This window comes from Sphaerodactylus townsendi, linkage group LG04, assembly GCF_021028975.2.
Source record: "Sphaerodactylus townsendi isolate TG3544 linkage group LG04, MPM_Stown_v2.3, whole genome shotgun sequence".
NCBI classification, from domain to species: Eukaryota; Metazoa; Chordata; class Lepidosauria; order Squamata; family Sphaerodactylidae; genus Sphaerodactylus; species Sphaerodactylus townsendi.
The window spans coordinates 148,312,127-148,334,841 of record NC_059428.1 but is presented as its reverse complement, the minus strand read 5'-3'; the positions used below and the strand labels follow the sequence as shown (position 1 = coordinate 148,334,841).

The 22,715-nt window shown below is 43.7% G+C and overlaps 2 protein-coding genes across 3 annotated transcripts; both read right to left on the bottom strand.

Annotated features, from left to right (window-relative positions):
- Positions 1-945: 945 nt before the first annotated feature.
- Positions 946-14,926, bottom strand: PRPSAP2 (phosphoribosyl pyrophosphate synthetase associated protein 2). Of its 2 annotated transcripts, XM_048494538.1 has the most exons (13): positions 14,629-14,926; positions 12,530-12,591; positions 9,650-9,771; positions 8,822-8,973; positions 8,140-8,192; positions 7,276-7,342; positions 6,930-7,102; positions 6,023-6,138; positions 5,755-5,810; positions 4,947-5,095; positions 3,321-3,391; positions 2,944-3,090; positions 946-1,992 (listed from the first exon to the last, which is right to left on the bottom strand). In XM_048494538.1, the coding sequence occupies exons 4-13, from the start codon at positions 8,938-8,940 to the stop codon at positions 1,834-1,836; spliced, it is 1,110 nt and encodes a 369-aa protein (XP_048350495.1). In that variant the 5' UTR covers positions 8,941-8,973; positions 9,650-9,771; positions 12,530-12,591; positions 14,629-14,926; the 3' UTR covers positions 946-1,833. The 2 variants fall into 2 exon arrangements, with proteins under 2 accessions (XP_048350495.1, XP_048350496.1); XM_048494539.1 differs by lacking the exon at positions 14,629-14,926 and having other exon boundaries at positions 12,530-13,969.
- Positions 14,927-20,159: 5,233 nt separating this feature from the next.
- Positions 20,160-21,284, bottom strand: LOC125431394 (chemerin-like receptor 1). Its single transcript, XM_048494155.1, has one exon. The coding sequence runs from the start codon at positions 21,282-21,284 to the stop codon at positions 20,160-20,162; it is 1,125 nt and encodes a 374-aa protein (XP_048350112.1).
- Positions 21,285-22,715: the final 1,431 nt, after the last annotated feature.

Below are 22,715 nucleotides of genomic sequence, written 5' to 3'. Positions count from 1 at the left end.
CTTTCCCAGGGGTGAACAGCCCTCAGGGGAAGGGAACCTCACATACAAGCTTCCGGCTTACACACAACCATGCAGCACTGGGTGGAAAGAATATTTTTGTCCCCATCTCTTACATCAAGCAGACGTGCAGGGCCTTCTTTGGGGCCACTCCAGTCGCAAAGTTTAGAGGGGCCAACCACAAAGCATAGAATTAAGATTCATCTTCACACTGCAGAGATTTGTTACCCAGGGGGAAATGGCTGCTTTGGAAGGGAGGCACTATGGCATTACACCCCGTTGAAGCCCCTCCCCTCCTCAAACCCTGCCCTCCTGAGGTTCCACCCCCAAAATCTCCCAAGAAGTTTCCAACCCAGAGTTGGCAACCCTATTGCCTTTGGCTCTGGTTGTCTTCTGGGCTGGTTTTGACCCTGTGCCTCTCTACCTTTGGAACCTGTTTGCCGTGCCGGATCTGCCTCCTGACCGATTGTGACCACACCTGGGACTCTACTGCTCCACGTTCCTGCCCCATGAAGCTGGTTTACTCTGATTTACCCTGACAGAACGAAGTGCTTGGTTTTGCAAGCCCCATTAGAGACCAACACCCATAGGACAGGTAAGGTACAGAAGTTTATACCAAATCCATAGAAGGCCCTACTTATAGTGCAGGTGTTAAAAGCTGTGCATTGAATTGTCCAGACAAATGAAAATTGCTATGTTTTGTTTTAACTGTTTAAACCCCAAGGATCCGTTGGGTGGCTGGGCTTCGCACTCGTAGAAAGACAGGTGGACAAGTCTAGGCGACACCCTGTCCAAAAGTTTTAAGCCATAAACCCAGAAATCCCACATCATTCCAGTTCCATCAAGATCTGAGGCCCCAGCGCCCCTGAGTTCGAAATATTATCTAGACAACAACCATTCACGTGCCTATTTCTTTCAAACCTGACGTACACACACGCACACACAGGAAAAAAAAACACCCAGATTTTATTTTGTCACAGAAAATAAATACCGGTGCATATTCCATACGCCTTTCCTATAAAAGCATTTCTACAGAAAAAAGAGACAGTGAATCGCAGACAACGGCACAAAATTATTATTTTTTGGCTTGGCAGACGCGAGGCGTTGACGTCAACCAGCCCTTGCAAAAGCAGTTGGCTGCACAAGCGGTTTGGGAAACGAGGAACGCTTCGTCGAGGAGCCGAGTTCCTCCGGAGTGTTGTGCGTGCGTTTTCTTCCGGCACGATCCACCAAGTTCAACACAGGCCTCCAAGAAGGAGACGGAAGCAGCTCGAGAGCCAGCCGGTGAGGGGCGGAGGAACTCTTGCAAAGGATCCCTTTAACTCTCGCTTGCGATCTTCGTCTGGCGAGGGAAAGCTTTTGGCTTGTGGATTCTTCAAGGACCCCTCTACGCGTCTCATTAAGAAAAGGACCTCATGCCGGGTGACCAACCTGCTTACCTGACATTGGGATTGTTCTCCTGCAGAAAAAAAAGCTCTTTCACAAACCACCATTCTCTCCAAAGACGCAACTGCCTGTAAAGGAGCGCAGCTAACCTAACGGAGGCTAATTTTTTTCCCCTGAAGGGTATTTTTCTTTTTTTGGTCCAGTCTGGTTTTTCACAAACATGGCAAAGGGGGAAAAAATAGCTTCTCAAAAATCTCGTTACTAAATTTAAAGCACGGGAGGAGAGCAACTCAACTGCTGAGATGTGTGTGTGTGGGGGGGGGGGGGAAGAGGGAGGATTCCGTTGAAATACAAAGGATGAAGCCACAAAGATTCACAGTTTGAAATTTACGGTCCGTGTTCCGTTTTTGGCCCCTGAATTTTTCTCTTGCAAAAGCCTCCGAGGCACGGTCAGTCATCCAGGCCTATGTTTCGGAAAAGGTACGACATGGACTCCCCGTTGTGAATTCTGCGGATGGCCTCGGAGAGGATCAGGCTGATGTCCACAGTCTTGATTTTGGGACACTGGAGTTTTTGTATCTCGTGCGGAATGGTGTTGGTGACCACCACCTAGCGAGAGAAAAAGAGAGAGGGAAAGAGATAGAGAGATAAAGGAAATGTCAGAAACCGGGAAGAAGTTACGGTTTCTCGGTCATTTATTTTTCTAGCATCGTGCTGTGGGACCAACACCTTAAAAGTGGGAAATAAACTGTTTTATAACGAGTAGTGGTTTTTGTGAGGAACAGAAGAAGAATGGAGGCAGTGACCACAGGGCACAGGACCAGAATCATAGAGTTGGAAGAGACCCCCCAAGGGTCATCAAGTCCAAACCCCTGCAGTGTAGGAGCACAGAATCAAAGCACTCCTGACAGATGGCCATCCAGCCTCTCTTTAAAAACCTCCAAAGGAGACACCACCACCCTCTGAGGCAGTGCATAGCCATCTGTCAGGAGTGCTTTGATTGTGTTTTCTGGCATTGCAGGGGGTTGGACTTGATGGCCCTTGGGGGTATCTTCCAGCTCTGTGATTCTATGAACCTCCTCTTCTCCAGACTAAGCGTTCCCCAGCGCCTCCGCCTTTTCTCGTAGAAGAGAAGAAGAGAAGAGTTTGGATTTATATCCCCCCTTTCTCTCCTGCAGGAGACTCAAAGGGGCTGACAATCTCCTTGCCCTTCCCTCCTCACAACAAACACCCTGTGAGGTGGGTGGGGCTGAGAGAGCTCAGAAGAGCTGTGACTAGCCCAAGGTCACCCAGCTGGCGTGTGTGGGAGTGACAGGCTAATCTGAATTCCCCAGATAAGCCTCCACAGCTCAGGCGGCAGAGCGGGGAATCAAACCCGGTTCCTCCAGATTAGATACACGAGCTCTTAACCTCCTACGCCACTGCTGCTCCTCGTCTTACTCGCACGTAAATCCCCTCAGCTTCAAAGTAACATTTCCAACACAGTGTAGAACCCCTCGGGTAATTTTTCTACCCCACCTTTCTCTAGGATTCTGCAATGGGGCCAGCCTACTATCTTACCTCGTCAATGGCAGACTCCTCTATCAACCTGGGGGCGTCCGAGGAAAGGAGGCCGTGGGTGGCCATGACAAAGATCTTGTAGGCCCCTCGTTCTTTGAGAGTCTCGGCGGCGGCCAGGAAGCTGTCAACGTCGTCGATGATGTCGTCCTGGTTCATACAGGAAACAGAAGAACGACAACCAGATCACCCCAAGCAACAAGGAGGCCGGCCAGGGCTATGCAGCGGGAAGCCGAACGACACTCGGCACGAGCTCAGAGGCACTCTTACTTTGCAGCATATTGTGAAAGCGACCCCCCAGGAAAAGGTTCGGGAGTCAAGTGTGAAAGCAATCCTGTGCTAGAATTATAGCGCTGAAAGGGGCCACAGATGCTACGTACCACTATGATGGCTATTCTTCCTCCTACGTCTCCGACAACAGTGATGGGCGGTTTCTCTTTTGGAATCAGCACTGATTGAGGCAAGGAGAGGAAGGGAAATGCATGTCACACTCTAATTGTCGTTTGAGAGGCTCCTTTTACCTACAAAATGCCAACCCTCCCTCCCTACGTTTTCAGTCCGTCAAAGTAAAACCAGGACCAATTGTCAAACAGAACAAAAACTCAAATGGCATGGCTTTCATATATTTGAAGAAGGAACCACACCCAAACAGCCAGCCTCTGCAAACACAGAAATGACATTTGCACAAATATGGGTCACAGGAGGGATGCTCAGCGCCCCCTCAAGTTACCCCGTCAGCAGCCAAGATCTCGACTTGATGCTTCGTTCTGGTCACTTTGAAACAACTATCTCTCTTCCTACATTTCTTTCCTCTCCTTTAAACCATAAGCCTGAGATCAGGACCCCTCTTCAATTTCTGTACAGCACCTGACAATTGTAACGCCGTCTGTTTTAGACTGGGTTTTAATCTGTTTTACTGTATTTATTGCAATGTTTGCTGGAAGACGCCCTGAATAGAAAGAGAGAGAGAAAAAGAGAAAAAGAAAGACAGAGAAAGAACGCAAGCAAGCAAGCAAGCAAGCAAGCAAGCAAGCAAGCAAACAAGCAAGCAAGCAAGCAAGCAAGAAAGAAAGAAAGAAAGAAAGAAAGAAAGAAAGAAAGAAAGAAAGAAAGAAAGAAAGAAAGAAAGAAAGAAAGAAAGAAAGAAAGAAAGAAAGAAAGAAAGAAAGAAAGAAAGAAAGAAAGAAAGAAAGAAAGAAAGAAAGAAAGAAAGAAAGAAAGAAAGAAAGAAAGAAAGAAAGAAAGAAAGAAAGAAAGAAAGAAGAGTTTGGATTTATATCCCCCCTTTCTCTCCTGTAGGAGACTCAAAGGAGCTGACAATCTCCTTGCCCTTCCTCCCCTCACAACAAACACCCTGTGAGGTAGGTGGGGCTGAGAGAGCTCCGAGAAGCTGTGACTAGCCCAAGGTCACCCAGCTGGCGTGTGTGGGAGTGCCCAGGCTAATCTGAATTCCCCAGATAAGCCTTCACAGCTCAGGCGGCAGAGCGGGGAATCAAACCTGGTTCCTCCAGATTAGAATGCACCTGCTCTTAACCACTATGCCACTGCTGTAGTGGTTAAGAAAGGAGGGAGAGAGGGAGGGAGGGAGGGAGGGAGGGAGGGAGGGAGGGAGGGAGGGAAGGAAGGAAGGAAGGAAGGAGGGAGGGAGGGAAGGAGGGAAGGGAGGGAGGGAAGGAAGGAGGGAAGGAAGGAAGGAAGGAAGGAAGGAAGGAAGGAAGGAAGGAAGGAAGGAAGGAAGGAAGGAAGGAAGGAAGGAAGGAAGGAAGGAAGGAAGGAAGGAAGGAAGGAAGGAAGGAAGGAAGGAAGGAAGGAAGGAAGGAAGGAAGGTCTCTGTAACCACCATGTGCACAGCTACCCTCTGGGAGTCTACTGCCAGACCCTGCAACTGGATATGCTGCAGATGGAACCTGGGGCAAGCTTCAGACCAACCACTGTCTGTTCCAGCCCCCAATTTGGGATGCCCATATACTGACAGAGAAGCCCGCCTTTAACCCACGGTCACTTACTTGGGATCTCTAAGCTCGGGTGAATGGCAGCAACGTTTTTGGCTGTGGGGGGCGAATGACGTCCATCCACCAGGTCCGACTCGGCATCTTGGGCCTCCCCGTGTATGACAGCGATCCCCAACCGCAAACGCTCGGCAAACGACTGCGCCCTACAGGTTAAGGGAGAATATTTTTAAAGTACATTTCAGAAGAAAAACAAAAAGACAGCCGGTTTGTTTTGACACTCGTTTTTACTACTGTGAGTTCAAGATGAAGGAAAAGAGATTACTGTCAGTATAAACTTCCTGACAGTAAGGGATGTTGGACGGTGGAATGCACGACCTCGGGGAGTGGTGGAATCTCCTTCTTTGGAGGTTTTTAAACAGAGACTGGATGGCCATCCGTCAGGAGTGCTTTGATTGTGTATTCCTGCATGGCAGGGGGTTGGACTTGATGGCCCTTGAGGTCTCTTCCAACTCTATGATTCTATGAAGTTAATTTAAAGATCAACACTAGCACTCAGAATTGTGCCCAGAAAGAGACACATAGTGTAGACAGGCCAAGACTGAAGTATATTGTCCCTATCATAAATAAGCTTCTTGTAATTCTTTTCACAAACTCAAAGTAGATCAGCGCTATCATTCCCATATTGCACGCAGGCGGAGGTAGAGATCCCCCCCCCCCCCGCACCCCACCACCCTGCAAGGCCATTTAGAGAGTTCACAGGACAGAGATGATCCAACCAGGGATACCCTAGTGCGCATATCATTCTCCCAGCCGCTACGCTGTGAAGAAAATAACTGCAGGACTTCAGGAAACAATTACCAACCTCTTCGCAGAGGCAGGCGATTTGGCCACAATCACAGCATTCCTGTAGTCTGGAATCTGTAATGACATGTTTAGAAAGTTATTTTTTTATGTCTCACATCTTCGGGGGACGCGTAAGATTTGCTGTTTTAAAGGAAGAAAACCAAACCTCTGGCGCAAACAGGTGGCGTTCTTTCTCAGCTCCTGTGTTGGGTGTCTGGAGAGAGACCAACCATCTTTGCGTGACCCAAACCGCCCCACCTGGAGATTGAAGACAGGGTATGGCTCACCTCCTCTTGGATGTACTGCAGCAAAAATGGCGACGCTCTCAGGTTATCGACCGGGACGTTGAAGAAGCCCTGGATTTCTTTTTGATGCAAGTCCATAGTGATCAGATGAGTCAGACCTTGGGGAAAGCAGAGAGGAAATAAATATTTCAGAATCCCATTCTATCTATAAGAAACAAGACAAATATTGGTGTAGAACAGATATTATTTTTTCTCCCCTTCTCCCAAAGTGGCTCGGACTTCAAAACGCATGAGACAAGCTTTTCCCATTGCAGATTTATTAAATTTCAAATGACGGTTAGGTACTCCCTGGCACCTAGCAAAATTGTGCCTTGACAGCCAGAGTGGTGTAGTGGTTAAAAATAATAGAATCATAGAGTTGGAAGAGACCACAAGAGTCATCAAGTCCAACCCCCTGCAAAGCAGGAACACGTAATCAAAGCACTCTTGACAGATGGCCATCCAGCGTCTCTTTAAAAAACTCCAAAGGAGGAGACTCCACCACACTCCCAGGTAGGGCATTCCACTGTCGAACAGCCCTGATGGTCAGAAAGTTTTTCCCGAGGTTTAGGTGGAATCTCTTTTCCTGCACCTTGAATCCATTACTTTGTGTCCTAGTCTCCGAGGCAGCCCACATTTCCCTAGCTTGCTTACAAGAACGTCATGGGGCACCTTGCCTTACTGAAATCAAGGTAGGCCATGTCCACAGCATTCCCTTTGTTTACCCTCTTGATAGTTTTGGCCCAGCTCTCTCATCTGTCCAGGAACGTCCGGGAGAAGATGGTCCTTCAGAGACACCATTCCTGAGCCACGTCGAGCTTGAAACAGAAGCCTCTCCTACTGCACAGAGAGATGCTTAAAACTATTCCTTACATGTTGGAAGGACGCATGAATACCCCAATCTTCTCACCTGCTTTGCACATCATGGAGGCCAGCAGCTTGGAGACGATGGAGCCCCGTTTGCGCATCTTGCACTGCTTGCTGTACGGAAAGTAGGGGACCACGCCGATGATGCTTTTGGCACAGGAGGTCTTGCAGGCGTAGACCATGATCAGGAGTTCCATGATGATTGTGTTCACATCCCTGCAACGAAGAAGCTGTGTTTCAGTGTCCAGAAATGTAGGAAATAAGTTCACAACGAAGCACACATTAAAAGATGGCAGGCAGAGCACAGATCTGCCCTGCTGGCCTGTTTTAACGTCTTGCACGGGAGCACCTCAGGAATTCTTCCCGAACTGAGATCCGTCGTCACTCACTTTGACACCGTCTGGATGATGAAGACGTCTTTCCCTCGCACAGACTCCTGGATCTGCACCCTCGTTTCTGCCAAAAGAGACCACATGCCTTCAGCAGGCAAACCATCCCAACGCCAGGGGGACTGTATCGGGTGATTGAGATGCATTCCTAACCGCCGCATGTGGCTGTATGTAACATACAAGATGTATGTAACTACCTCGCTGCAAGATATACGCAACCAGCCTGCTATATGATATCGCTGCTATCCTGGGACATTCTTCCCTTGATCTTTGCTTTATGGCTTCACTCGCTAATTAGATAACTAGGCTTACCCCCGACACTTCAGTCTCACGGGAGACAGAGTTGTTTCCACTGTCCCATGGAGCAGGATGCCAGGTGGCTTTATCTCTGTCTAACGCCGACCTTGGGGCACCCTGGCTCCAAACTAACTTTCTCACATTCCTTAAGAAACAGGGAGGGGGGACTGACTCCAGGATAAAACAGGTAGCCAAAGCCAGGTTCCCCAGAACTGGCTGTGTCCAGCTGGGTGCTTCAATGTCTTTCCATAAACACTACTGATCAACGCTCCAGAGTCAGTTTATTGCTTCAGGGTTTGAGACCCAACACCCAACTGGATCCCACTCGCCTTGCTTGCCAGACCCCTGTCTGCGCTCGCGAGGTGATGCAGCGCCAATGACCAAGGGATGGCCAATAGCAGGAACTGGGGCGGGGCAGGTAAAACCAGGGAACAGCCACCCCGATCTGCATAGCACAGAATAGGTTGGAGAGTTGATAAAGGGAGCAAAGGATACGAATGCCGGTGGGCAGACGACGTGAAGGAGCAGCGTCCGCCACGATGGGAAATAGCTCTTCTTTATTCTCACCTCTGTTTGGCTCCTGATAAACCTGGACTTTCCCCATCTCAATTCCGAGGCGCCTGAAGGGGGAGGGAAAGGAGAGGTCCGTGTCAGGGCAAGGGAGAAACAACACCACGGAGAAACAAACTTGAAAAAAACCACCCTGGGAACATCGACAGCGGCTACTCTTGAGCCACGGGGAACAAGACAATTTACTACAAAAGATGCTTTAAAACTGGCCTCAATCTGTCCATAAATTGAGGCGCCGGGCTCATTTTTAAACCTGGTCCCACATTTTGTGGATCACAGTTTCCAGTTATTGTTCCCACAAAACCTAACCCTAAACCGGGCAGAGTTTGAGGCGTTGCTCCAGGCTCTTTGTCAAACTTAGGTGACTCTTCCATTGGCGGAAGGTGGCCATCGTCCTAAGTTTTGTTTCCTAGTTTCAGTTGCCCAACGCGTGTGTCAGATTCCTTCTGCTTTTCCCTTCTTCCCTGGTGCCCAACCAGAAAAACTCACATTATGTTGACCCTGGAGGATGAATACGACCTTATCTTGGCGAACGGCAGTCAAGCATTAACCAAGGAACTCAACGCTCGACTTGCTAACGGTTGCACTCTGTACCCAAGCCTGCCAGCACACCTAAGATGCTGCGAAGCACCACCAAAGGGCATCACAAACACACAACCCTCCAGACCACTATACTTACTCAGAGATTCTTCTTGATAGTTCCATGCATGACGGGTTGGAATTGGCCGAGAAGAGCACCAGACCACCCTTGGTTACATTCATGGTGGATCCTATTCCATGGGGTGCCACACAAAACATTAAATCCTGCTTTGTCTTCCTGCTTCTATGACACTGCGAAACGAGAAGAAGAAGAAGAAGAAGAAGAAGAAGAGTTTGGATTTATACCCCACCTTTCTCTCCTGTAAGGAGACTCAAGGTGGCTGACAAGCTCCTTTCCCTTCCTTTCCCCACAACAGGCACCTTGTGAGGCAGGTGGGGCTGGGAGAGCCCAGAGAGAACTGTGGCTAGCCCAAGGTCACCCAGCTCAGGTGGAAGAGTGGGGGATCAAACCGGGTTCTCCAGATTAGAATCCAACTGCTCTGAACCACTACACCACGCAGAAGCTATTAAAGCAAGCTTTAATAGTTTAAGTGGGGAAAGACACACATGCAAACGCACACGGAGTATTTCAATATTTCCGCTGAAAGGATTCCATCCGTCCGTGACCTGAAGAAACGTAAAGGTTTGCTCCCTCCAAGTTGTGCTGATGAGAGTAGGTGCTCGGGAGCAAGAATCCAAGAATCACATTGTGAAGAACCATCTGCGATTTCGGTACCTTGCCTGCGTGAATCGGGTTTTTTCATACGGGATAGCGAATCAACTTCTGCTGTTAATTCTGTCCCCATCACTCACACCGTGAAAGGTTGAAGGGTTCCTGACTCCCAGACTGCTGTTAATGCAAACAGCTGACTCCTAACCGGCTTTCGAACTACCCATAAAAACAAACGAACAAAAAAACCCCACTTACAAATAACAACGCGACCGATGAAAACTGCTCAGCAGATTTGGCACGGAGCGGGAAGCCTCTTGCCGTTTGCTCCCACGAAGCAGCAATGCTGTTTCCCGCATTCGCTGACACAAAACCTTTACCTGTGGAAGAAGAAGACACGTTAACAGACACGTGAGCAAAGGGATGCCAACTTAGTGGAGTTTAGTGCACTATACCGCCCCCCCCCCCCGCCCCCCATTATAAACATCCCTGTTTAGCAGTTTTAAGACAGTTTATATCGGAAACACAACAAGATTTCAGCCAGCTTCAAACAACTCTACTTTAAAAAGTAACATGCTCACAATTGGACCCACGTATATGTTGTCAGCCTTTTGCTACTGATATTTGTTCAGGAAAATTAACAGGCTAACTTTCTCCAGAACCCATCTTGCGAGTAGGAAAACACACTTTCTAAAGGTGGAGACGATCCGGGTATTTATTGCTACACCCTTGGCCAGTTTGCCAAGCCTTGGGAAAAGATTAACTGTTTACAGTGACATATAAACCGTAAACAAATCCTTAAGTTTCGCATCCCTATTACACTGAATCCAGCCGGGGCTAGTCCCCACAGACCTCGAAAACTGCAAAAGCCAAGCACGGAATAACTCAGAAACTGCACATCTTTAGTAACAGACAGAAGAGTAGAAAACCAAGTGCGTGCAAAGCTAACAGACACTGTTGGGGCATTTACTCATTCATGAACTTTGGACATGTTCTAAATGCAAGCCATTTGGGAGTTCAGAAGACCAGCAGAGAGAAACAGCATCTGTTGTGCAAGAATTCTTCGGAACACAGGGCAACACAAACTTGAGGAATGTTAGGGATGAGTCCATTACAGAGTGGCTAGGTCAGCATTTGGCTTCTGACCCTTCACACAGCCCAGGGAAGTAAAAATCGACTGAACATAATTCACAGCCTACAGGGTAACACTCGCGTGCTCGTTTTCTCTTGCGGCACTATGGAAACGCACATTAGCCGCTGTATGGCTTTGGTTATGAAGTCACACGCGCGCGCCACACTCTGAGCCGACGAAGCAAATGTTTTTGCTGGATTGAATGCCAAACATCTTTCTATCTTCCCAAAGCCTTTATTGGCATCTAGGCTATAAAGCAGTGGTGGCGAACCTATGGCACGGGTGCCAGAGGTGGCACTCAGAACCCTCTTTGTGGGCACGCGCAATCAGAGCCGCCCCCACCCTCTCACACACATCTAGGCTGGCCTGGGCCACTGGGCTCGATTGTTAGCATTAAACCTAAGACCTAGTTTTGGGGGAGCAGCGTAGGTAACCCTGTTAAGCGCTGTTAAACCCCATTGATTTTCATGCGAAGAACTAAAGCATGATCCTTTGCCTGGGAGTAAGCTCGGTTGCTGGCAATGGGGCTTGCTTCTGAGTAAACCCTCATAGGATCATGATTCACCCGTTGAAATAGTTGCACGGTTGCTTCAAAGCAAAGCCACCGACTACCACCAAGCTTACTCCCGAGTAACGCATGCCTCGGAGCCAACCGTTTTTTCTAAACTAAAACCTCAGCATTCAGATTAAATTGCCGTGTTGGCACTTTGCAATAAATAAGTGGGTCTTGGGTGGCAATTTGGGCACTCGGTCTCTAAAAGGTTCACCATCACTGCTATAAAGTATTACATAATAGGCAACCCCCCCAAATACACACACGCACACACACACACACAGATTTAAAATACACAAAAGACATCACACAGTACAATATAGCGTGAAGTTAAAAGGAAAGAGTGAATACAATTGTTAAAAGGACCAGAATAAAAATTAGCACCCTTTCTTTGCAAGATGGAAAATTTAGCTATACTTTTGCACATTTCAAAGATGGGGCTATTTAGTAGGAAGATCAGCTTGGAACTATCAGAAAACTTGGCCCTCTGTCTTCAAATAGGGTTTATATACAGTTTGAATTTCATCATGGAATGAGCAATAGAAGAAAATGTGTTGTACGGTGTCGGGGCAGACCAGCTGACAGGGGCAGAGTCTGAAAGGCCAAGCATACAACTGGTGTCCCGTCAGGTTCAGAACCATAACAGCTTTCAGACACCAGGGGATGAAAAACCAAAAACAAGTGGTCCTAAAGCTTCCAAGATGTTTCCAGCAAGACCTTTCACAACCTGCTACGCCACTGTTATTGTGCTGAGGGACAATGGAGAGGGGCCGAACGCCATCAGCCCCGGCTGGCAGGAGACAGGCTTGCTCCAGCGCCATTCAACAATGAAAACAACGTCCTCCCTTCGCTTCTGTAAAGTAAAAAGGCAGACAGAGAGACATGGAAGGCCAGGGCATTCTCTTTCCCCTCCCCCCGACTACCTTTATGGTTTTCCTTTGGAAAAGCTGCTGCCAGAAGAGAAGGTTCCTTATCCCCGTTCTTTCTTGATGGGGAAAGAAAAGAAACTTCTAACACCTCCACACCTTCCCAATGACCATAAAACCCCTTATTGTTTAGCTGATGGGGGAGTCTTTTGCTGGTACGTTTAACAAGACAAATATTTTGTTTTATTGCAACTAGGTAATGAAATATTTAAGAGAACGTGATTAAAATGTTACATGCCGTGAGCTTCTGGAAGTGGGGGGCAAGAAGCTGAAAGGGTATTACAGCTATTTTTTTAAAAAAATCTAAATCAGGATTCAGTCGCCCAGAATATATGGACTAGGAAACGCGTGCCTCTTTGTGTGGAGGCGGCGAGCGAAGGGGAAGAGATGGAGACATTGCTACTCAGTTCACTCTGCTGGGTTTCAATTAAAAATAAATTCCACCCCGTCTTTCTCTTGGCAGCACACAATACAAAACACGATTTAAAACACGCACACGCACACACACACACACACACACAAAGTACCTTATTATGACGCCTTTGTTACATCCAGTCAAGGAAAACCTGTTCCGTACAGGATGCTATGCCTGAAGATAAGGTAATAAACACACCCCCAATCAGATGAAACAGAGAAACCCTATTTCCCCCAGTGCAATTACACAGCTAGCCTGCAGCAGTAAAAACAAGTAGAACTGACCCCTCCCTTTTCTCCCACAATTCACTGAAGAACGGTACCCCAGACATACACAGTTGTGTTATTTAAATACTTCCGTATTGTTAAATATCTGTTGCGTTAAAATATTTGCACCCCGTTATTCCCAGCAAAGATTCACCCGGGGCAGCTTCCGAACCACAGTAATACACAATAATAATTTAACGAGTCCAGCGGTGCCCTGACATTTATTCCAGCTTCTCTGCTTTGGCAGGTGGGAGCGAACATTAATTTTGCAGCAACAGACAGACCTTTATTTCTGCATTTCCCCCTCTTCACCCCCTACCCCATCTGAAATCATTATGTTCCTCTTTAGACTCAGGGAGTCAGATTAAGCAAGATTTCTCAGAACTCAGATATAAATATAGTGCTCTCTTTCTTGATTTTCTTTCCTTTTTTCCCTTTTCTTTTCCCCAACTCCCTTTTGCTTGGTTCTAGGGAGAGGACTACAATTACGGATGGGAAAGCCTATCATATACTCAAGCGTTGTCTATTTCATGTTAGGAAAGCAACAGTAATCTGTCAATTAAAAACAAAAGATATGTGTTTTGTCTCTTTCGTGTTAGGAAAGCAACAGTAAACTGTCAATTAAAAACAAAAGATAAGTGTTGTGGAGTTAGGGTTAGGCAAATGTTGGATAGGCAAATGTTGGATATATTTAAAGAACAATAAATATTCAAATTTTTAAAAGGTTGTACATTTCAAAAACAGACTTCCACTTAAAAGATAGAGAAGTATTGCATCCATTATACATTATGAAAACAATGGACTTTAAGTAACATATATATTACATGTTATTTATGTTATATATTAAAGAAACCAACAAGTTTTTAAATAACAGCTAGATAAATGTGGCTTAGACTATACATTAAGAAAACAAGTAAGTTTTCAATTAAAAATAGACAGGTAAGATCTGGATATATTCTATCAAGAAAGTCCAGTGAAAGTTAGACAGGGAAGTGTTGGATATATTAAGAAAAAAATTTCAAATAAAGATAGCCAGGTAAGTCTTGGCTATAGTATATCAAGAAAATAATGAACTTTCAATTAAAGATAAGACAGGTAAGTGTGGGATATATTAAGAAAAGAATGAATAAATAAGTGTTGGCTATATTACATTGTGAAAAGAATGAACTTTTAATTAAGGATAGATAAGTGGGGTATTGTGGGGTTTCCAGGCTGGCATGGCCATGTTCTAGAAGCATTTTCTCCTGACTTTTCGCCTGCATCTGTGGCTGGCATCTTCAGAGGATCTGATGGTAGTAAATATATACTCCACTTGCTTTTCCAACATCAGATCCTCTGAAGATGCCAGCCACAGATGCAGGCGAAACATAGGGGAAAATGCTACTGGAACACGGCCACACAACCTGGAAAAACCCACAACACCACCCTAGTGATTCCGGCCCTGAAAGCCTGATATAAGTAAATATTGCATTATATTATGCCTCAACCAAAATAAACATTACACTAAAAGTGGAGTGTGGGAGACAGGTTTGCACATTAAGAAAACAGCAGTGGACTTAAGAGAAAGAGATTTTAGGGCGATCCAAGGGGAATAGGGCCCCCCCTTTGCAGGCGAGGGGGGGGGGCTGCAAAGGTTGAGGCTGGCGCACTCCCCCTGCAGTGTGGGGCTGGGAACCCCCCCTTCCCAAAACAACCCCCCACCCATACTTGTCTCATGCTTGTAATTGCAGAGTTGCAATAGACACCCCCCCCCCTCCCACCTGTCCCAACTTGCAATAGACTTGCAATAGACACCCCTCCTACATATGGGGGAGGGGGAATGCTGAGAAAGCCCCCCAAAGAGTCAGAGAGACCCCCCCCCCCCGCCCCGGCGCCACTTGCCCTCTCCCGGTTGTCCCCCGGCGAAGAGGCCTCCTCCTCCTTCCCCTCCCGCCCCCTCCGTTACCTGCCCCGCCGCCGCCCTCCGCCCCTGGGTGGGCCCGGCGCCCACGCGAGGCCGCGGCTGCGCCAGGCGTGGCTAGGCCCGACTAGGCCCGGCCCAAAATGGCGGCGGCGGCGGCGGCGGCGGCGCGGCTCAGAAGAGAGGAGAGGCGGGGCGGCCCTCGGGGGGAGAGGGGAGAGGGGAAGCGGCGCCGGCCCGGCCTCTTCCTCCGCCTCCTCCTGACACGCGCGCCGTCCCTTTCACACGGGCGCCCGACACGCGTGTTCGCTCCGCCAGCGCGGCCCGGAGGGGGAGAGAAGAGCTCCTGGGCAGGGAGCTGTGACATCTGGGGCTGCTGCTTGGCGGGGTCACGGGAGGCCCAGTTTTTCATTTAAGAATATTTTTAAGACAATAACCATATAACAAAGAACCAGTAAAACAGAACAATCATGGAGAAAACGAATCTCTCTCTATAAAAAAACCTCATATAAATATGTAACATGTATCTCCAATTCTGAGCTTACACTCACGCATATACACTCATATAAAAAGTGTGTGTGTCTCAGTACTTATTTTGCATTAGTGCATTTGAGCATTAGAATTCATCTGAGATTTTATAGAATTTCAAATAGATCGGTCGATCGATAGATAGATCAGAACTGAAGGTATATATATGTATCTCCATACACACACACACATTTTTAAAAAGATCATAAATGGATATATATGTGTGTGTGTCAATATTTTATTCTGCATTACTGCATTTGATCATTAGAATTCATTTGAGATTTTATAGAATTTCAAATAGAAATTCTTTTTAAAATGTGATAGATAGATAGATAGATAGATAGATAGATAGATAGATAGATAGATAGATAGATAGGTAGGTAGGTAGGTAGGTAGATAGATAGATAGATAGATAGATAGATAGATAGATAGATAGATAGATAGATAGATAGATAGATAGATAGATAGATCAGAACTGAAGGTATATATATGTATCTCCATACACACACACACATTTTTAAAAAGATCATAAATGGATATATATGTGTGTGTGTCAATATTTTATTCTGCATTACTGCATTTGATCATTAGAATTCATTTGAGATTTTATAGAATTTCAAATAGAAATTCTTTTTAAAATGTGATAGATAGATAGATAGATAGATAGATAGATAGATAGATAGATAGATAGGTAGGTAGGTAGGTAGGTAGGTAGGTAGGTAGGTAGGTAGATAGATAGATAGATAGATAGATAGATAGATAGATAGATAGATAGATAGATAGATAGATAGATAGATAGATCAGAACTGAAGGTATATATATCACATACACACACACATTTTAAAAAAGATCATAAAATGGATATATATGTGTGTCAATATTTTTTATTCTGCATTACTGCATTTGATCATTAGAATTCATGCAGAGATTTTATAGAATTTCAAATAGAAATTTTAAAAAATGATAGATAGGATATTACATATAGATAGATCAGGATAGATAGATAGACAGATAGATAGAGGATAGATAGAGCAGGATAGGATGTGCAGGTAGGTGGTAGGTAGGTAGGTAGGTAGGTAGGTAGGTAGATAGATAGATAGATAGATAGATAGATAGATAGATAGATAGATAGATAGATAGATAGATAGATAGATAGATAGATAGATAGATAGATCAGAACTGAAGGTATATATATGTATCTCCATACACACACACACATTTTTAAAAAGATCATAAATGGATATATATGTTTGTGTGTGACAATATTTTATTCTGCATTACTGCATTTGATCATTAGAATTCATTTGAGATTTTATAGAATTTCAAATAGAAATTCTTTTTAAAATGTGATAGATAGATAGATAGATAGATAGATAGATAGATAGATAGATAGATAGATAGATAGATAGATAGATAGATGTAGGTAGGTAGGTAGGTAGGTAGGTAGGTAGGTAGGTAGGTAGGTAGGTAGATAGATAGATAGATAGATAGATAGATAGATAGATAGATAGATAGATAGATAGATAGATAGATAGATAGATAGATAGGTTCAGAACTGAAGGTATTATATATATACATGTATCTCCCACATAGCACACACACACACATTTTTAAAAAGATCATAAATGGATATATATGTTTGTGTGTGTCAATATTTTATTCTGCATTAGTGCATTTGATCATTAGAATTCATCTGAGATTTTATAGAATTTCAAATAGATCGGTCGATCGATAGATAGATCAGAACTGAAGGTATATATATGTATCTCCATACACACACACACATTTTAAAAAAGATCATAAATGGATATATATGTTTGTGTGTGTCAATATTTTATCCCCACGTACAGCGACATTTGATCATTAGAATTCATTTGAGATTTTATAGAATCCCCAAACAGAAATTTTTTTTTTAAAATGATAGATAGATAGATAGATAGATAGATAGATAGATAGATAGATAGATAGATAGATAGATAGATAGATAGATAGATAGATAGATAGATGTAGGTAGGTAGGTAGGTAGGTAGGTAGGTAGGCAGGCAGGCAGGTAGGGTAGGATAGATAGATAGATAGGATAGATAGATAGATAGATAGATAGATAGATAGGATAGATAGATCAGAACTGAAGGTATATATATGCATTCCTCCCATACACACACACACATTTTTTAAAAAGATCATAAAATGGATATATATATGTTTCAGTGTGTCAACATTTTTATTCCTGCATTGTAGTGCATTTGATCATTAGAATCCATCTGAGATTTTATAGAACTTCAAAATAGATGTCGGGTCAGATCGATAGGATAGATCAGGAAACTGAAGGTATATATATATGTATCTCCATACACACACACACATTTTAAAAAAAGATCATAAATGGATATATATGTGTGTGTGTCAATATTTTAAATTCTGCATTACTGCATTTGGATCATTAGAATTCATTTTGAGATTTTAGAGTAGAATTTCAAATAGAAATTCTTTTTAAAATGTGAATAGATAGATAAGATAGATAGATAGATGAATGATAGATAGATAGATAGAGTTAGATAGATAGATAGATAGATAGATAGATAGATAGATAGATAGATAGATAGATAGATAGGATAGATAGATAGGATAGATAGATAGATAGATAGATAGATAGGGAGGTAGGTAGGTAGGTAGGTAGGTAGGTAGGTAGGTAGGTAGGTAGGTAGGTAGATATATAGATAGATAGATAGATAGATAGATAGATAGATAGATAGATAGATAGATAGATAGATAGATAGATAGATAGATAGATAGATAGATAGATAGATAGATAGATAGATAGATAGATAGATCAGAACTGAAGGTATATATATGTATCTCCATACACACACACACATTTTTAAAAAGATCATAAATGGATATATATGTTTGTGTGTGTCAATATTTTATTCTGCATTAGTGCATTTGATCATTAGAATTCATTTGAGATTTTATAGAATTTCAAATAGAAATTCTTTTTAAAATGTGATAGATAGATAGATAGATAGATAGATAGATAGATAGATAGATAGATAGATAGATAGATAGATAGATAGATAGATAGATAGATAGATAGATAGATATAGGATAAGATGGAGAATGAATGAATAGATAGAATAGATAGATAGATAGATAGATAGGTAGGTATGGTAGAGTAGGTAAGGTAGGTAGATAGATAGATAGATAGATAGATAGATAGATAGATAGATAGATAGATAGATAGATAGATAGATAGATAGATAGATAGATAGATAGATAGATAAGATAGATAGATAGATAGATCAAGAACTGAAGGTATATATATGTATCTTCCATACTAATAACACACACATTTTAAAAAAAAAGATCATAAATGGATATATATGTTTGTGTGTGTCAATATTTTATTCTGCATTAGTGCATTTGATCATTAGAATTCATTTGAGATTTTATAGAATTTCAAATAGAAATTCTTTTAAAATGTGATAGATAGATAGATAGATAGATAGATAGATAGATAGATAGATAGATAGATAGATAGATAGATAGATGGAATAGATATAGATAGATAAGATAGATAGATAAGATAGATAGATAGATAGATAGATAGATAGATCAGAACTGAAGATATATATATGTATCTCCATACACACACACACATTTTTAAAAAGATCATAAATGGATATATATGTTTGTGTGTGTCAATATTTTATTCTGCATTACTGCATTTGATCATTAGAATTCATTTGAGATTTTATAGAATTTCAAATAGAAATTCTTTTTAAAATGTGATAGATAGATAGATAGATAGATAGATAGATAGATAGATAGATAGATAGATAGATAGATAGATAGATAGATAGATAGATAGATAGATAGATAGATAGATAGATAGATAGATAGATAGGTAGGTAGGTAGGTAGGTAGGTAGGTAGGTAGGTAGGTAGGTAGGTAGGTAGGTAGGTAGGTAGGTAGGTAGGTAGGTAGGTAGGTAGGTAGGTAGGTAGGTAGGTAGATAGATAGATAGATAGATAGATAGATAGATAGATAGATAGATAGATAGATAGATAGATAGATAGATAGGTAGGTAGGTAGGTAGGTAGGTAGATAGATAGATAGATAGATAGATAGATAGATAGATAGATAGATAGATAGATAGATAGATAGATAGATAGATAGATAGATAGATAGATAGATAGATAGATAGATAGATAGATAGATAGATAGATAGATCAGAACTGAAGGTATATATATGTATCTACACACACACACATTTTTAAAAAGTTCATAAATGGATATTTGTGTGTGTCAATATTTATTCTGCATTTGTGCAGAATTGATCATTAGAATTCATTTGTGATGTTCTAGATCTAGAATATCCTCTATTGTGATGTTCTAGAATTGTGTTTTCAAAATTCCCACTCCCAGGTTCACCAAAAGCTGGGGACTCCTGGCTTAAAGTATATGTCTTGCTTTTATTCTCTCCCTAAATCTCCCAACAGATACATTTCTTAACAATTAGTTAATTAGGGTCAGGTTAGGGCCCCTTGTGAGAGTCTCTCCAAACTTTGAAAGATTCCTGTAAATATAATAAATGCACCCACACTCACACCCCAATCAACAAGCGATAAAGACACACTAAAATCTTAATTCCCTTCTGTAGCATTGCCGCAAACCCCTAACTTTCTTGTCTTTACATGAGACTTTCAGGTCACTTTATTAATGTACTTTTATTTAAAATATTTCAACTGTGCCTTTTCACCAGACTTGACCTGCAGGGGCAATGTACAATGCTTCATAAAGTCCAGCCCTGGCTCAAACTGCTTGTATTTACATCCACTGACTGAAATAGTCCGGGTGACCACTAGAATAAAATTATTTGGAGAACTCACACGCACCGCAAAAGACCCTACGTGATGATTCTCAGGCAGTTCTGTGTTAGAAATGTGAAAATTCTGAAGGTCAAATATTGTGTGTGGTTTCGTTCTTGCGACCCAAACTGGAGCACAGATCAGAGAAATAAAGTGTTGCCCAAATACAAACGAGGAAAGTCAATGGCAACTCAGCGACAGCTCCAATGGGCCATTGGGCACAAGTTGTAACCCATTTGGCATTTGAATCTCTGCCTGGGAAATGGATCTCGATTTTCTCTTGCTGGACAAGGTGGCCAGGAGAGAATCCTCCCCAAAAGCCCCTTCGAACGCCGAGATAATAGGCTGCCGGAATGTCTTCTGCCCTACGAACACGTAGAGTATTGGGTTGATGCAGCTGTTAAAGAATGCAAGGCTGGACACCAAAGGGACCCCTATGTAAAGAACCAGTTGGAGCTCGTGATCGGAAGATGCTTTGGCCATTTCCAGCAAAGAGAAGATGTGGTAAGGGAAATAGCACAGGAAGAATGACCCCGTCACGGCCAAGATGATCCGGACAGGCCTGGTCGACTTGATCAGACGCCTCCTCTTCATCCGGAACGCAACAAGGCCGTAGCAGACCACGATCACGGAAAAGGGAATGAAGAAGCCGAACAGGAACCGGGTTATGATCATGGCCTTGTGCCTTGTCTGCCAGATCTTTCGGGCCTCCTCGGCTTCATAGTCGCCGGACAGAGCAAAATTATTGTAGCAGCTGATCACGTTCCTTGAATTAGTTGCTGTGTCCCGGAAAACGAGATACGGGGTGCTCAGGACGACAGCGGCAATCCATGCGCCCGATACAATGACACAAGCCAGCTTGGGGGTCCGGTAGTTTCGGGACCACACCGGGTAGACCACGGAGGCACACCGATCCACGCTGATGACCATCAGGAGGAAGACACTGGCGAACATATTGACAAAGGCGACGGTGCTGTTCAACTTGCAGAGCAGTTTCCCAAAGGGCCAGTGGAAGCCAAGAGCTGTGTAGGCGATGCTGAGGGGCAGGAAAAACGTGAAGATGAAATCTGCCACCGCCAAGTTGAGGAACCACACAGCGTTCACCGTCCTCTTCATCTTGAACCCCGCGATCCAGATGACCAGACCGTTTCCCATCACCCCCAGGAGACACGCGACACCATAGACTACCATGGATAGGAGGTGCAGGATTCGTTGGACACCCTGGTAATCGCTGATGTGCCGAGTGGTGTTTTCATAAGCCGAGGTGACATTGGGGAAGACGGGCGAAGAAGAGACATTCTCCATTTTCAGCAAAGCCTTCCACCCTTGCGGCCTTGCATGTGCCGTCAAATAATAAACCTTTTGAGGAAAGAAGAAGAATATCAGTCCTGTGTCAGGTATGGAAATATTGTGAATGCTGATGTGATGGATCAAAATTAGAACAGTTTTAGCCAAGGAGAAAAAGTCCCTGGGGTGTTGGGGGTTTTCCGGGTTGTACGGCCGTTTCTCCTAAGGAAAAAATGCTACTGGAACATGACCATACAACCCGGGAAACCCACAACACCCCGGTGATTCCGGCCATGAAAGCCTTTGACAATACAGTCCCCTTCTACTTGAATTGCTTATTGATTCAATACACTCATAGAAACTTCTTCTTTTTTGTAGTTTATTACATATAACAGGCAAGCTTACAAGTTGCTCTAACGAATTAACAAAAGAAAACTTCAGGAAAAAAAACGAACTGGGCTTCAGCTTCAGTTAAACCCTCACTCACTAACTGCCCTTCTTGTGTTCTGAGCCACATCCTCCAACTGACACTTTCAGAATGTTCCTGAACTCTTCACAACGGCCATTTCTCCTAAGGAAAAAATGCTACTGGAACATGACCATACAACCCGGAAAACCCACAACACCCCGGTGATTCCGGCCATGAAAGCCTTTGACAATACAAAAAAAGTTCCGCTTGAATTCCATCAATGTCGGGCATGAAACAATGGCAAAATTATTCTTGTTTTCTAAAGGATTGCCATTTGGACGTTTGGGGTCAAAATGTATTAATGAGTAATGTGCATTTTTTTCTAGAGACCTGTCATTTTTCAAGTCAATGGTCTTCGGGATTTGCCCAGCCTAAAATTTGCTATCCTGGTCCAACGCTTTAGTAATGGCAAAGACCAACCCAATTTATCGATAGTTACTGCTACAGAAAGGAAATAAAAATTGCCCCCAATCTCTCCTCTGCATCCCTCCCAGTTATTGTCAAACCTCAGATGCTCTCGAACGTCTACATTTGTATTCCATGCCAAGAAATGTCACTGGATAAGTAAAAGATGGAAGGACTCACCGGGAGAAACGCCTTTGGTCTTCTGTTATAATTCTTATCACAATGCTTTTTAAAACACAGACTGTCGAGATCTGAGAGAGAGATTCCTCAAGGATGATTCACACTAGCTGGTCCTTTTCTTCTTCTTTCCATAGCTTTGAGTTTACGGGGAATTCAGAGAATCTAATTTATTCCAGCCTCTTGTTCCTCAATATATTATCTGTTGATTTTGACCCTTTGGAGATGCTGGGCCTTTTCCAGAGTGGCCCCGTGTCCCTGGAACGCCCTTTCTCAAGAAGTTCGGCCAGTTTAGGGTTCCCCACCCACCCACACACACACACACACAGAGGAAGCCCAAGTGCAGGGTAAAAACTTCTGCTAGAATAAAAGCTGTTAGTCTTTAAAGTGGCGTGGGA